Source organism: Apostichopus japonicus, chromosome 20 (assembly GCF_037975245.1).
Source record: "Apostichopus japonicus isolate 1M-3 chromosome 20, ASM3797524v1, whole genome shotgun sequence".
Taxonomy (NCBI): domain Eukaryota; kingdom Metazoa; phylum Echinodermata; class Holothuroidea; order Aspidochirotida; family Stichopodidae; genus Apostichopus; species Apostichopus japonicus.
In genome coordinates, this window is record NC_092580.1 from 33,115,374 (window position 1) to 33,130,500 (window position 15,127).

The 15,127-nt window shown below is 37.7% G+C and overlaps 1 protein-coding gene across 3 annotated transcripts; it reads right to left on the bottom strand.

Annotated features, from left to right (window-relative positions):
- Positions 1–795: 795 nt before the first annotated feature.
- Positions 796–10,482, bottom strand: LOC139961427 (uncharacterized). 3 transcript variants are annotated; one of them, XM_071960581.1, is made up of 4 exons: positions 10,332–10,479; positions 8,278–8,357; positions 7,057–7,130; positions 796–3,159 (listed from the first exon to the last, which is right to left on the bottom strand). In XM_071960581.1, the coding sequence occupies exon 4, from the start codon at positions 3,041–3,043 to the stop codon at positions 1,514–1,516; it is 1,530 nt and encodes a 509-aa protein (XP_071816682.1). In that variant the 5' UTR covers positions 3,044–3,159; positions 7,057–7,130; positions 8,278–8,357; positions 10,332–10,479; the 3' UTR covers positions 796–1,513. The 3 variants fall into 3 exon arrangements, with proteins under 3 accessions (XP_071816682.1, XP_071816680.1, XP_071816681.1); XM_071960579.1 differs by lacking the exon at positions 7,057–7,130 and having other exon boundaries at positions 10,332–10,482; XM_071960580.1 differs by lacking the exons at positions 7,057–7,130; positions 8,278–8,357; positions 10,332–10,479 and adding an exon at positions 6,722–6,955.
- Between the last annotated feature and the right edge of the window lie 4,645 nt (positions 10,483–15,127).

The window sequence follows — 15,127 nt, forward strand, 5'->3', positions numbered from 1 at the left end:
TTCTCTGGAGAGAATAATTTGCCAAATATCTCGGCAGTGTCATGCAAAATAAAATAATAATCATAAAAAACTTGTGGTTTGAAAGGAGCAGATCATCATCATTCTGTTGAATATGGAAGATTAAAAGTCGTTGTTATGTTAAAATATTGAAACTTAAAATACACACAATAACCCCATTCAGTTACTTTAATACTTTAACCAGGCAGTCCAATATTGCAATCAGAAACAATAACATGTTCTTCACTTCTCATCATAACACAGAACACGGTAAAATGCTAGTATATAATTACTGTTGCAATCTCCACAAAGAGCTCCTCCCTGCAACTCTCACAACTAACAAACAAATGACCCAATCTCTTCATACCTTTAGAGTGAAACTTAACTCAAATAAAGGAACAGCTCATTTCTTTCCAAGGCCAGACTGAGATTAAATAACTTCTGGTTTTCTTTTAAATGTAATATACTTCAGTGTTGAAAAATAATGAAAGGAAGCAATCACCAATCTTCTACTTAATATCATTAACAATGCATCAAATATGTAAATCAAATCAAATGATTGGGGAGAGGTACATCGTTTTCTTATGATACATACATGGTAAATTTTTGAAAGTCCCTACTTACTAAATTTCTGTATATGAACATCAGTAATAAAGCCAATAGCATTGGCTCAAAATACAAAGGAGTTACACAGTCAGCAAAACAAACTCATACAAGCAGAACGCCTTATTCAATGCTTTTGTCTACAAAGTTGTCAGACAATGGCCTGTTACCCTAACCTTGGCTTCTGCCCAAAGATTAAGAGCTCTTGTAAAAAAAAATTATGTCAACAGGAACTGCCTTATTGTATGAATGAGTTTATGGAGGTTCTTCTACTAAAAACTGGACATCCACATGCCACAAACTACAGTAAATATATCAAAATTTCATCTTGACAAAGCGTTACATATATACAAGATGGCACATTTCAGTTTGAACAATTAAAAATGTGTCCCCTCTATACATAAGCGATTCCTACAAATTTCTTAGCTTAGATAAGACTGATCGGGCAATTGCACTGTAAATGTAGCTATCATATGCAGACATATTGATGTGTTGACAACTGATTGCTCTGATCTGATTCGTTTTCCATATAATTTTCCATGTAATGTCATTTGTTTCAGTATGAGGGGTGAGAAACCTTTCTACACCTGTATGGAGGGAGACCTTTTGAATGAGTGGTCTTTTTTTTTTAAATTTTGGTCAGGAATCTAATACTTTGATGAAAGTTTTGTAGTCAACTTATCTTTGGTCTGAGTTAATACTTGTCATTAGCATGTATGTGTAAAAACTACATTTCAAAAGGTTTCTACTATGTACACTTGTGTTTTCATTTGAATAATGCCTCTAACAGAATAACACAGAACAATTCCCCACAATTTACATCAACCTTTACTATATGGCAAGTAATCTTCCTGTCTACTTTCATGTGCAATATTAATACAAAAATAACTTCTTAACTGTTTTGAGTTTTCCATTATAAATAGCTGCACTGCTGAGGTGTTTCTTCTGTGTTAATATCTGTGTGTGATCTTTTATGTTTCTTCAATGTACCAGATTGAGTGAACTTTTTATCACAGAGGTTACACTGAAAAGGCTTCTCGCCTGTGTGTGTTCTTTCATGCGATTTCAAGTTGCCTGTAACAGAGCACTCCTTTTCACAGTAGCTGCACCTATAAGGTCTCTCACCCGTGTGTATTCTTTTATGTATTTTCAATGTTCCGGACTGAGTAAATTTTTTATCACAGTAGCTACAAGTGTAAGGTTTCTCCCCTGTGTGTGTTCTTTCGTGTGCTTTCAAATTTCCAGGGACAGAAAACACTTTATCACAGTATGTACACTTACAGGGCTTTCCTCCTGTGTGTATTCTTTCATGGATTTTCATTGTTCCAGATTGAGTAAATGTTTTTCCACAGAAGCTACATTTATAAGGTTTCTCCCCTGTGTGTGTTCTTTCGTGTGCCTTCAAGTTTCCTGCAACAGAAAACATTTTATCACAGTATGTACACTTACAAGGCTTTCCTCCTGTGTGTGTTCTTTCATGTACTTTCAATGTCCCACACTGTGAAAACCTTTTGTTACAGAAGCTGCATTGAAAGGGTTTTTCTTCGGTATGTGTTCGTACATGTGTTCTGAGATTTCCAGTCACAGAGAACATTTTGTCACAGAAGCTACATTGATAAGGCTTTTCTCCTGTATGTACTCTCTCATGCACTTTTAAATTACCTTCAATTTTAAACCTTTTCTCACAGTATGTGCACTGATACGGCTGCCCTCCTATGTGTGGTGGTCTTTCATGTACTTGCAAAGTGTCTGGAGTTGGAGAATTTTTGTCCTGTTGATAAGGTTTCCCTGACGTTTGTTTTATTTCTTGTGCCGGCAAATTACCGGGTTTAGACGTTTTGTCACATTGATAAGGTTTCCCTTCCGTATGTGTTTTTTCATTTGCTGGTAGAGTCAAAGGGGGTGTAGGTATTTTGCCACTCTCACAAGGTTTCTCTCCCCCATACATTCTCTGATGTGATTGCAAAGCCCCAGGGGGTGGAACACATAACTTGTCACAGAGATAAGGCAGCCCAATGATATGTCTTTCATGTGATTGTAAAGTCCCAGGAGGAGGTCCAACACACATTTTGTCACATTGATACGGTTTCCCTCCATTGTGTGGTCTGTCGTTTGTTTGTAAAGTTCCAGAAGGTGAAGATATGTTGTCACACTGGTAAGGCATGGCCACTATATGTGTTCTCTCATGCAATGGCAAAGGTCCAGGTGAACACATATTGTCGCACTGGTTATACGGCATCGCCACTATATGTGTTCGTTCCGGTGGCAGTAACGGTGCCGGAGGTGAACGCATTCTGTCATATTGATAAGGGGGCTCTGCTGTACCTGCTGTTGCATGACCAGGATGGATGATGCCAACGTTAGACTGTTCCGTTCTACGTGGTAGGCTTGAAGCATCTCCTGCCACTGTTCCTCCATTACTTGTTGCATCCTCCAAACTCATTGGTAGGCAATAATAGTAGCTCTCCACTCTTGCTTGGTATTCTTCTTGCTTAATACACTGTAGTCGTCCTCGGGCGAATGTAGGAGCAATACACACAGGGGAGTGTACTCGAGGTCCTAGAAAAAATAAAAGCTACATGGTTACATTAGTTCCGAGCCCAATCTTTATACCTTACTTATCATAGTTATTAAACATTCTTTTAATGAAATTTTAAACTAAAGCCAAAACTTTGGATATGAAGGATCCAGCTACTGTACTGTACAAAGCTTACAATCTTCAGGTGATCTTATGCTGTCTAGATACAAGCAATGTGTTCGCTTCACTATAGTCAACAGTCTGGGACGCAGTGGGTGGTAATTGTTCTCTGATATTAAAGATATTCTGAATTATAGCATACTGTTCATACTACACTAGAAGGTACTGTACTGTAAACTCCTTTCGGGGTGGCGGTTAACTGTTCATGCACAATACAAATGACCATTCTTTGCTTTTGGTACTTTCTCATATTTAAGGGAAGACTGTTCTTGACTTTTTAACAGGATAGCTGGATTGATTTTGGAATCTCCTGTCAGCTTTGCTGAGGCAATATCATTAAATATTTTTAGGTTGGTATTTGCTTTTTGCTTGTATCTTTGCATCACTACGACCTAGTGATTTAGCCATGTAACACTCAAACTTTCTCCCTTGATTTACATGGCTACCATAATTTGGTTGATCCTAGCGATTAGTGACTTTTAGTGACTTTATTCAATCCTTTACAGGAAATTTTGTGTCCCACAAATTTAGGTGTTGTAGTACTACTGCAGTACTTAACTTGCAAACTTAATGCTGATACTTTTCTCAATTTTATTCTAAGTGCAAGTTTGGTGGATGAATACAGTAGATTACAGTATGTTGTCAGTTTCAATCTTTAATTTAATGTTCCTCTATGGCACGATCAGATTCTGCTTGTAGCTAATACAATTCAAATTCATAAAGAGCAGTATTAGATAATATATTCAAATGGGCCTGAAGCTCTTTTAATATAGAGAAAAGTAAAGAATTTCACTTATTTCAGCTGAATAAAAGAAGACCATACCAAGTTTGTGCACTGAAACAAATATTTGCTAAGCTGAACCTGCCTGTCAGTGTAAAGTCCTGTGCCCATTTATCATGTTTTGTTTGCAGGGGGGGGGGGGGGGTGTTCATTAATGAAAGTCAACCACTTCACTTAGAGAGAGTAAGATGTTATCATGACCTAGAACTTGCCTACCATTTAATCCATTGAATAATTTACTGTTCAAATTTTGTGAACCAGTTTTGAAGTCTCTGATATTTGTCACTTAACAACATACTTTCTTTCAAGTGTAAAAAGTGTGATACAGTTTGAACTTTGAAACTAATTTGACATAGTATTAAACTAAAAAGCTTAGTATAGTATTTATTTGTTATGCAAAGCCACATAAATTATTCCCTGTAATCACCTTTGAGTTTAATTCTGAAACACATGTGATTATCTGACCATGAATAACATAACTTAACATAACATAAATAGGAGTTAATATAAAAAGTTTCAAATTTCTGTCAATACAGTATATTAAATAAATAGTGCCACCAATTTTTCGAAATTTTCACAAAATTAATACAATTTCACAGAATACGCAAAACGTGAGGGGAAAACCCCACTGACTATTTTGATCAAGAAAAAATAATATCTCTTCAAGAAATATCAAGGATATGGATTATAAAGGAAAGTCTTCATTGTTCAAAAGAAATGAGTAGACCCCAAGCACAGGAGGTTACATTCTCAACATAAATTATTTCTCGAGGCTTTTGCTGTACGAGCCATAGGTCATAATTTGCAATATATACAAGAATTTTAGTTTTGAGACAAGTTTGTTGACATTCGCAGCCATGATTTTGTGATGGTAGTGTGTCACTATCAAGTTGTATGTGTGTGTGTGGTTGGTGTAGCAGGCTGTTATGTTATATGTTGTAACAACACAACTTTAGCAAATTGTGATTTGAAAGTTTAATGTACGGAAACATCCCCAGCCAATACTTCAAAATTATTAAACATTGGGATTGTCAATGGTTTTGTATTATATATATACTGTACAAACTGGTTTGTACCATAGGGCTTGACAATAACTTATGTCTAGTAAAAGTAAGTAGTAACATTTTTCACTAAGTTGATGTCTAACAAAATTATCCTTACTGTACAATCAGTTCTACACAAATCTTTAACTCCTCTCCATACATTGTGAGCAAATCAGCTTCATGGTACTAAATTAGGTACAGTAAGTACCTTCTGCTGTTCTTTAACGATAGTTGCAATCAATCTGCAACCACAAATAACCTAACATTATGCACTACGAATGAATGACAAAATCTATAATCATAATAATAATCAGTAGCTATTTTACGGCACTTAAGCGACCAAAATGTGGGAGAAGCCTGCAAGGGCTTATGCATAACAACTTACACCTCATGTGGCTTCCAATTCAACAATTTAACTCAAATTTGGAAACTTTTCAATTTAAAAAGTCATTTCAGATGGGACAAAATCTGATGGAGGTATATGAGCATTGCATACGGACAAACGTACGCATTGGCCGTGCAGCTCACAGCATTTTCACCATAATGCACATGTCTATGGCAGTTATATTGTTACGACGTTATTCTAAAAAGTAATTAAAAATGATGATTTTTAGTGTTACAGTTCTTGCTAGTTCCTTCCAAATACAAACATTGAGGAGTTGTTTGCTTGCACATCAGGTGACTTCCTAGTATGTCACTGTAGGTTTCAATGGCCTTACACTCATTGCAGGTCACTAGTGTGCATAGTACATATGTGCAAGCCATAGCCTAACATTATTTTGAAGAATTGGGACTAGTACAAATATTCTGACGTGCTAGTGATAAATGTACCAAAATTTCCTAGCAGATGGGTACCTGTAGGGCACTAGTTTAAAGTAACATCATGATCATCCGTTTATATTTGTGTTAAAGGATGATAAATGAGAAAGAATGGTACAGAAAAATCACCCCAGTGCCAGCTTATGTTTACCAGCCTTGCCTATGGTCAAAAGAGCAAGGTTCAAATCTAGTTTAAATTCATATATTTGTACTACCTAATGGACTTCTAAGGAAGTGAATCAGTGTCTCAATGTCAAATGACGACTTGTTGATGACTTCCTTCCTTTCCACCTAATGAAATTAGGTATATAACCTTTTAAAATCAACTCAAACAGGTAATGTCTATCTTTGACAAATTGTCACAATGCTTCCCAATTAAAACTTGTAGTTTGCAATCTGACATACTTCAGACTTTCAGGTTTCTTTGTATTTATTGCAAGGTGATACACTCCTAATCACCAGTCACATTAAATTAATTTAATACTGTAGTGCATACTAATTACTATTGTTGCAATTTTTATAAGAAGCAATTATTCCTAAAAATGTTCTTTACACAAGAGATGACCATGGTAAATGTGAAACTGATTACCCTAACAAATCCTATAACAGGTCAAATCCATACCGATAATATGACACCTACCCATGGCTGCATATTTATTACACTACAATAAAATTCGTAATTCCAACCCACGCAATAAGCCTAGCCTACACGATGTGCAATCAAAATTTTAAGAGCCTAAGCTTAGTACAGCAATTTACTTTGTCAATAGAAAATCTTACCTTCCTATTTTCTTACTGATGTGTGAAGTATACAAACAAATTATCCTTGGTTGGATACCAAAATTATTTCTAAATTCTAGTTTTATTGTCACTAGCTACGTGTAGTCGTTACACAACAGGTCAGCAGTCATTAAATAATCGGTAGGATATCAATGTAGCCTATCCCAGCCTAACCCACACAGGTATCAGCTTTCATTACACTGGCAGTCACAGACAATGGCACATAATAATTGTACCGAAAATGACGTGACCAGAAAAGCTATATAAAGAAAATCCAAACTTAGTAGTAATGTCATGAAGTTAGCAGTGTAACTCATACTGCAAAAATAAATTACCCGCTGATTTGTTTTAGCATCGTTTCTTGTGTCGTAATTTTGCATTCATTAGCTGAATTCTTAGAAGTTGCAGCCTATAGCAGAGGATTTAAAAACAATGGAATCCCTGAATCTAGTAATTCCAATGACTGATTCGTGCAAGAGATGTGCAACAAATTATTTGCTTTCGAACTACACAAAATACCTGTTCGTTTTCAGATGTGGAACTACACAACCAGTATAAAGTCTTTAAAAACACATACACATCTGGTATCAAAATCAGGCATTCTTAAATAAGTTATACTTGGGTAAAACTAACATTGAATCAACTGAAGAAAGGGAATGCTACTGTACTAGTATAACACAGCACTTTGTCAGAATTTAAACTGCATGGGTGAAATTGTATGGGTGGGTGTCAAGGAGAATGTATGTATGTATGTATGTATGTATATTAGATCCTCCTGCAAGCAGGAACTCGCGAAGAAGCCGCATTGACTTATCAAAGCCGCAAGCTGACCGAAGTCAGTCTCTTACATTCATATTTAACGTCCATGATTATGAATTGTTAATAATTAACTCCCTTCCCCCACCCCCAATATGAATGAAAGACTTCTCAGTTTATATTTCCCCATTTAATTTAATATGTTGTTTCTGAAGATGCTTTTGCTCCAATGTCCCCACTCCACCCTCCTTGGTTGAATACTTAAATTTTGAAGTCATTATTAGCATACAGGAACAATTTTGTTCTTGTTGCTGTTGTTTCAGTTTGCACGACAATGTTCAATCTCCATCATTCCATACATATACTCTGAACCATCCTAATGAAAATTCCCGAATGTATTATGATAAATCATGATTTCATTATATGGTAACTGAAAGCTGAACCAAAGTATTTCTGCTTCGTTGTTTCATGCCCACCTTTATACATTACCTATTGCTAGGAATTATTCCCTTCTGAGGTACCATCCGGATCCCATTCCGCCTCATTCATAATTGGATAGCATTAACAAAATCGTTACAAGAGTCTAATGGAAGTTGCTCCCCCCCCCCCTCGACCCTTCTATACCCACAGACAAATGAAAGATCTGTAATGAACACACACAAAATTGAACTTTATAATTTGAACTGTGAAATGGCAAAGTAATATATCAAATTCTAATGTAGTTTTCATCCCATTTCCACAGAAAAATGAAAGCGGTCGATAAAATTTTGAAAAAAGTAGATCAATAGATTCAAATTTACCTTCAAAGCTTGCTAAGTCATTTTCTTTGTAGTCATAATCATTTACAACTTCTTCTTTAATGAACAGAAAATTTTCTTGTCTGAAAAACAGAATAGAACAGATTTTAGATTGGAACTATCAAGGATTAGCAACCTATGAATGAAAGGGTTGATAGGAGCAAGGCAATTTTCATAGGGCAACTTAGAAATTGCATTAGGTTTTCATTGAAATGACAGGGCACTGTGGCAATTTTCAGCTTTCGAAAGGGTACCAAGGTATTTTTTTAACACTTGAAAGTGAGAGAAACAATAGAAAACAAGATTTTATTATTTGTATTCTTTCACCCTTTGATTTTGGATCAAATAGTTGTAGTGATATAGATCTTTAATTCTTTATGAGGGCAACTTGACTAAAGGGCAACGATGGTTGTTGCTATTGGCAACAGGATTTGATGGGCATTACAGCAAGTGGGAAGCGTTGGCAAGTTGCCTTCATTGCTATTGGTTTATTTGAGTCCTGACATGTGATCCAGTGGCTTAAAATGTATTCATATCTCTTCATTAACTTATGTGAACCCCTGAGTTAAGTAATGCTAAACAGGGGGTTGTTGAGCTACTGTAGCTACTATGATGAAAGGTGACACTAAGCAGCAAGAAAGCTACTCACATGAATGCAGTCGTTATATACTTACAGTAGGCTACCTAGAAATAAATCTCACTTTTGGAATATTGTGTGACACAGACTTAAATTGAGGTGTGTGCTTTATTTTAGTTTCTAATACATAGCTCCCAACTCTTGAGAAGGCAAATGCTGGTCCATGCCACAAATCGCCATCCTTGGGGAGGGGTATAAGGGGAGGGGTGTCCTGGAGTCCTGGTGATGCCTACATGTAAAATGGTGACACTTAGAAAGGCTTTTGTCACCCAAAATTTTCTCCCGTGGCATGAAAATGTTCGCTGCTCGCCCCAATGAAATGAAATATAGGCTAATTTGAGGTTCAAATGATGCTGTAAAGGAGGTTTTATGCCAAATGCTAAAGAAATGATGGTTGCTAAGTCAAAATTTGATGCAATTTTTTTTTATGTATACTTGACAATTACAATGCAGGTTTTTCGGACGCTTGCGCGGGTTTGGGTGTTAGAATGCGGGTCCAACCCGCAAAATGCAGGTCAGTTGGAAGCTCTGTAATACATAATACTGAATAGATCCCCTCTATGGCCATTTCTTTGATGAAGGAGCTAATCAGAAGCCACAGTTCCTTGCATATATGTGACCAACTTTGTTTGAGAATAGATAACGCAGGGTGGTACTTGTAAGTTGTAGAGCACATGACTTATAGCCCTGGGCTCACTGCTTGGTGAGACTCTTGTCCTAGCACCCCCCCCCCCAAATGGATCCTCACTGGGCAGGAAATAATTCACCTACTAGCAGTAAACTAGTAGTACTAGGCCTAGTTCTTATGCCTACATTATAAACAATGAATCATCTGTCTTAGGCTAGGCCTGGTGCAAACATGCATAGAGATTATGAAGAGAGCAGAATTTTGGCCTAGTAAGAATAATTGGTAGATCTTAGCCTATTTTGTCTTCTTATATTTTCTTTTTGGATAGGCCTAGAAGCAAATTAACTTAAGGCTACCTACTGTTACTAGGCAAAACCGAGCTGCATGTTCTGTTCTATGCCTAGTCCAGCGACTCCAGCCTAGGTCTATACCTAAGCTAGCATAATTCAATTTCAAGTAGGCCTAGGGCTACAGATTTAAGCCTATTGAATGTAAATTTAGGCTAAGTAACAAGTAACAGTTACATCAAGAAAAAGTCACAGAATATCTAGTCGGGATTAAGATCTAGGCCTAAGTCATAGCCTAATTTAATCTTAAAAGTTTAACTTATTAGTTAGGAAACTTAGGCATAACTTATGCTAGGACTAGCAGTCTTAGGTCATTTGGACATAGGCTAAGCCCCTAGGCTAGGCCTAAACTTTGCTATCACACTAGGCCTAAGTTCAAACGATGAGTTTGATTGCTGTTGTGCAATCCTGATTTTGTTTCTTCAAAGTGCGTCATAATACGTACCGTGCCATAATAATATTATGTTCAAAGACATTGGCTAGTAAAAGTAGTATGACAGTCTATGAGTATACTTGGCATAAAACTGAGACCCATTTATTAATATCTAGGCTATTTACTATTTAGGACTACTGAGCGTTACCAGATACCACTGCTCTACTAAGAACTACTGGAGTAACTTAAAATTGGGCCCGACCGCCTAGCCTGACCACTAGGCTAACTTAAGACTTTAAGTGAACGTCTTCTTGAATTCTGTCTTCCTATTCGCCAGACACAGCAGCTTCTAACCAATCAGTGCTCGCCACTAATCAATTTCTATGGCGCTCGCTTACTTGCACATTGTAGCCACACGAGTTATGAGGCGCCGTTTATGACAAGTTATTAAGTGATTACATTTATTGCAATAAATTAAAACTGTATTGAAAAAAAGGTGACAATATACTTCTTTCAGAAAACATGGGGATGTGATATTGTTTTGACCCCGTTCTGACCCCTCATATTGACATCAAAGGTTGGTTACCTAGACTTTACGTTTGATAAGAGGGTTAATCTTTAGGTCTCTCCGTTTCTTCAATATAACTGGAAGTCTCCATAGTTTATCAATGTGTAAAAGAGATGGTTTTATTTATATGATTTACAGGCTACGAATTATTAAATGATCTTGATTCCAACTTCACTGTATCTCTGAATCATGAATGAACTTAGCGTATTGTATAGTCGCTGTGGTAAACAATAACAGCTTACGTCCGTTTCAAGATGCTTCTACAAACAGAAGACCAAACACTTAAAATTGAAATTATTCAGGGTCTTTCTATGAATTCGAGGATATTTCTATGATAGTTGAGCAATGCATAAAACCCGGGGACACATTTTTTCCGGAGGCGTTACATAATATCAAGGGACCATCCAATGAGTTCGGGGATCTCTGGTCACCTTAGATTTACTTTGAACATTATTGACAAATGCTCCTATAATCATGACCCTCCATTATGAGATAAAAATAGATCTCTTTAGAAACAAGTAACCAATGTGACTCATTATTTTTACGTGCCTGAATTATTGTATCATGTATGCGACATATAATATTTAAACGCTTACTTGCATGTGCGTTTGCATGGATAGTAACCACCGTTATGAAAGTTTTTTATAATTGAAGTCAATTACGTAAGATTAATGAATCCTCCCCCAGAGAAAGATCAAGCTACTTTGGCTATATAATTAGTGTTGAAAAAGGTGAATGTTGTTTTTGCAACCCCCCCCCCCACCGCACCTTGACAGGCGCCCGTGGCTGAATTCAAAGGAACTTTAAAATACCTTCACTGATCAAAATCAAAGTTAGCCGACGGGGCATCTTGTTTTCTGACGTATTCCTTACCATGAAGAGGCACCTGTTCTTAGTAGATTCATTACAATTGATGGTTTAGTGCTTGCAACATCCCCCCCACCCCCTCACACACGACCCCTATGATACCATGTCCACTCCACTGGCGGATCCAGGGCCTTTGTTTGGGAGGGGCCAAAGTGGCATTAGAGTGATATGGGGGAGGGGTCTAAAGGGAGAGGGTACCCCTCCCCTTTTGAAAATTTTCTATCGCTGAACGCCCTCAGACAGGCGCGGCGGAACGGAAAAATTATTGGGGGGGCTAATGTGTGGAGACTATCTAAGCGGAGCGCCACCATCGGTTGGCGCGGAGCGTAGAAGAAAATTTTGGGTTTTTTCAAACCCCCAGATGGCCGGAAACGGCACTTCCCGAGTGTTTTATGCTGAGAATACCTAGCCCTAAAATATGGGTCTCAAGCCTGCAATTTCTCAGATTGCACGTAAAAGTCTATAAAAACATTGTAACTTGTATATTCGATAGAGAGTAGCTCTTACTCGTAGTGTACTCGTAAAGACGTTTTTGAGTGTAATAAGGGCAGTGGGGCGCTTTCAACACTATCTAAGCGGAGCGCCACCACAGGTTGGCGCGGAGCGTACAGAAAATTTTTGAGTAAAGATACTCCCTAGATTGCAGGAAATGACCCTTTCCGGGCCTTGCTAATTTGCAGATGAACGGAGAATAAATAGGTGTCGTCGCCATTTTGTCGGAAAATTACACCAACAGAATATGACAAATGTCAATAGGTATATGAGAGCGCAATAAAATAGTCAATAATCTCGAATAAATAAAAAGTAGTGAAAAGCTGAAAAGGGCGCCAGCAGTCCATTTGAGTCCGTCAGGGGGGGGGGGGCATCCGCCCCCTGTCTGTATATATGGACCCTCCGCCACTAAGTAAGGGTATGTTGGAGAACTGGCTGAAATGAGACAAGTCATTGGCCTAAGACGAAGTTGTGTTACGCTTACCGGTACTCACACTCCCTGCTTCCACTTTTTACGGGGCGTGAAGACGCGGTTGGGGTGACAATGTGGTCTATAGCCAGGGGACGGGCTGAGGGTCCCCCAGCAATTACTAAAATTATTACACCTATATAGTATACGTGTGCATCGGACAGATCGACAAGTATGCATTGAAAAATGGGCAGATGCACGTTTCGGAGCCTTGGTAAATATTAGGGGGCTTGTCATGCATATGCCCCCTCAACTTTTTCATTGGGGGGCTGAGCCCCCCCCCCCCCCAACCCCCCCCCCGGTTCCACCGCCACTGCCCTCAGATGCAATTTGGTTTTTTTTTTGAATCCCGGTGATGCCAATATGTAAAATGGTGGCACTTAGAAAGGCTATGGACACCCACAATTTTCTGAGAAATATGCATTTTTTGTGTGTAAAATCAATAAATTGAATAGTAGGTAATAATTCATTCTTTCCCGTGGCATGAAAATGTTCGCTGCTCGCCCCAATGAAAAGAATTATAGGCTATTTTGAGGTTCAAATGATGCTGTAAAGGAGGTTTTATACTCTATTATGCTAAATGCTAAAGAAATGATGGTTGCTAAGTCAAAATTTGATGCAATTTTTTTTATGTATACTAGACAATTACAATGCGTTTTTTTCGGATGCTTGTGCGGGTCAGCGGGTTTGGGTGTTAGAATGCGGGTCTAATTCCCTCGAATTGCGGGTCAGTTGGGAGCTCTGCATTTAATTTTAAACCAGAAAACGAAAAGGTTTAGACTAGTCTACCACTGCTATTCCTCTCGATTTTTTAAATTTCCAATCATATGATTTAGCGGTTGTTCGGAAACACTTTTTGGCTCACCTTTGGGGGGGGGGCCATGGCCACCCTTGGCCCCCCCTTGGATCCGCCAGTGGTCCACTCCAACAACCCTTATGATACCATGTCCAAAGCAAAATCAGACCTTCCTTCAACAGTTGAATTTGGGAAAGTTTCTTTGTGAGGAAGCTCTGTATATAGCCTATAACGCATTCATTAAAAGTAGAATTTACAGTGCACTCAAAACGTCCAAAAGAAGCAATATTTCTCACTTCTGTTAGTTTGCATTACCATAAAAACTAAACGATATCTGTTAAATCAATGTCCTGTTAATACACGTACACTCCCAAAGTCACGGAATATGAAGGTATACCGTCGAAGGTTCTACCTCAGGTTGAGAGACACGCGGCAAAAATATAATAATCCTGACCGCATCCGATAGAATGATGATGGCCTTGTGTTATTCAACGATTGACATTTTGGTCGTGTGCTAGCTTTTGTTAAATATATATTCTATCAACCTGCATATTGTTTAGACTGTGAAGTCAGACTTACTTGACCTGAATTGATCGAGGAAGGAGAATCATTGACCTGAGAACTCTCTGAAATTATCACGTTCTTGTATCCTTGATGCAAGTTTGTGGAATTAACTTGTGAACTTGTGACCCGATAGTAACATCCTCTCCACAAATTTATGGAGTAGACGTTTTGTACAATACCGGCATTAACGGGGGTTGGAGGGGGGTGGGGGATCATGACTTCCTCCTTCTCCTCAACACACATTTCTTCTTAATTTGATCGTCACGAATCGCAGTATATCATTCAAATGAAAATTGTTCTAATTCAAATATATTACTACAAGATTAGCTCTGTTGCGAAGGATTAAACAGTATATAGACACTCCCACGTGCATACTTTATTATAAGGGATATATTCTTCCAATACTTGACTACTGCTGTCTAGTTTGGGGAACTACCACTGCCAATAATACTGATAGAATTATTAAATTACAGAAAAGTGCTGCACGAATTAAGTGCTACATATGAAGATTGTTCAAGTGATTTATTTGCCAGGCTGGGATGGAAGACTTTTGACAGACACGCTATGTATAGTAGGTTAACTATGGTATACAAGTCAATTAATGATCAAGGACCGGATGACATGAAAGAGATGTTTAAACCAGTTACGAACATTCATAATCACAATTTAAGATCCTCTACTGCAAGAAACCTGCACATTACAGGCGGACACACTAGTTTTTATAACAACCGTTTTTCATGCATTGCCGCAAAAGACTGGAACAAACTAGATCAAAGAGTAAATCAGCTAGAAATCTTAACCATTTTAAACGCCTAGTATCTGATATTGTTTAGGTCTACTTCACTTTTATTTTTACCAAATTTCTTAATTTTCTTTACTCTGTACACGTTTTAACTATTTTATTAAGCATTATTAATGTATTTATGACTTCTTAAATTTTCATACATTTCATAATTTATATTATTATATGTCTTATTAGAGGGCCTCGTGGAAGATTAGCTATTGCTAAACGAGCTACCCTCTTAAAATAAAGTTTAAAAAAAATAATTATAATAATAATGTCCATCGCTATTATGTGAACTGTGTTGTGGGTATTGACCGTAGCTGCATGT

Bases quoted from the DNA above. Each gene is read 5' to 3' on its own strand.
- LOC139961427 (XM_071960579.1), bottom strand. The intron at 3,160-8,277 runs GTAAATTTGAAT...TATTTTTTCTAG, and splicing joins TGACTTAGCAAGCTTTGAAG to GACCTCGAGTACACTCCCCT.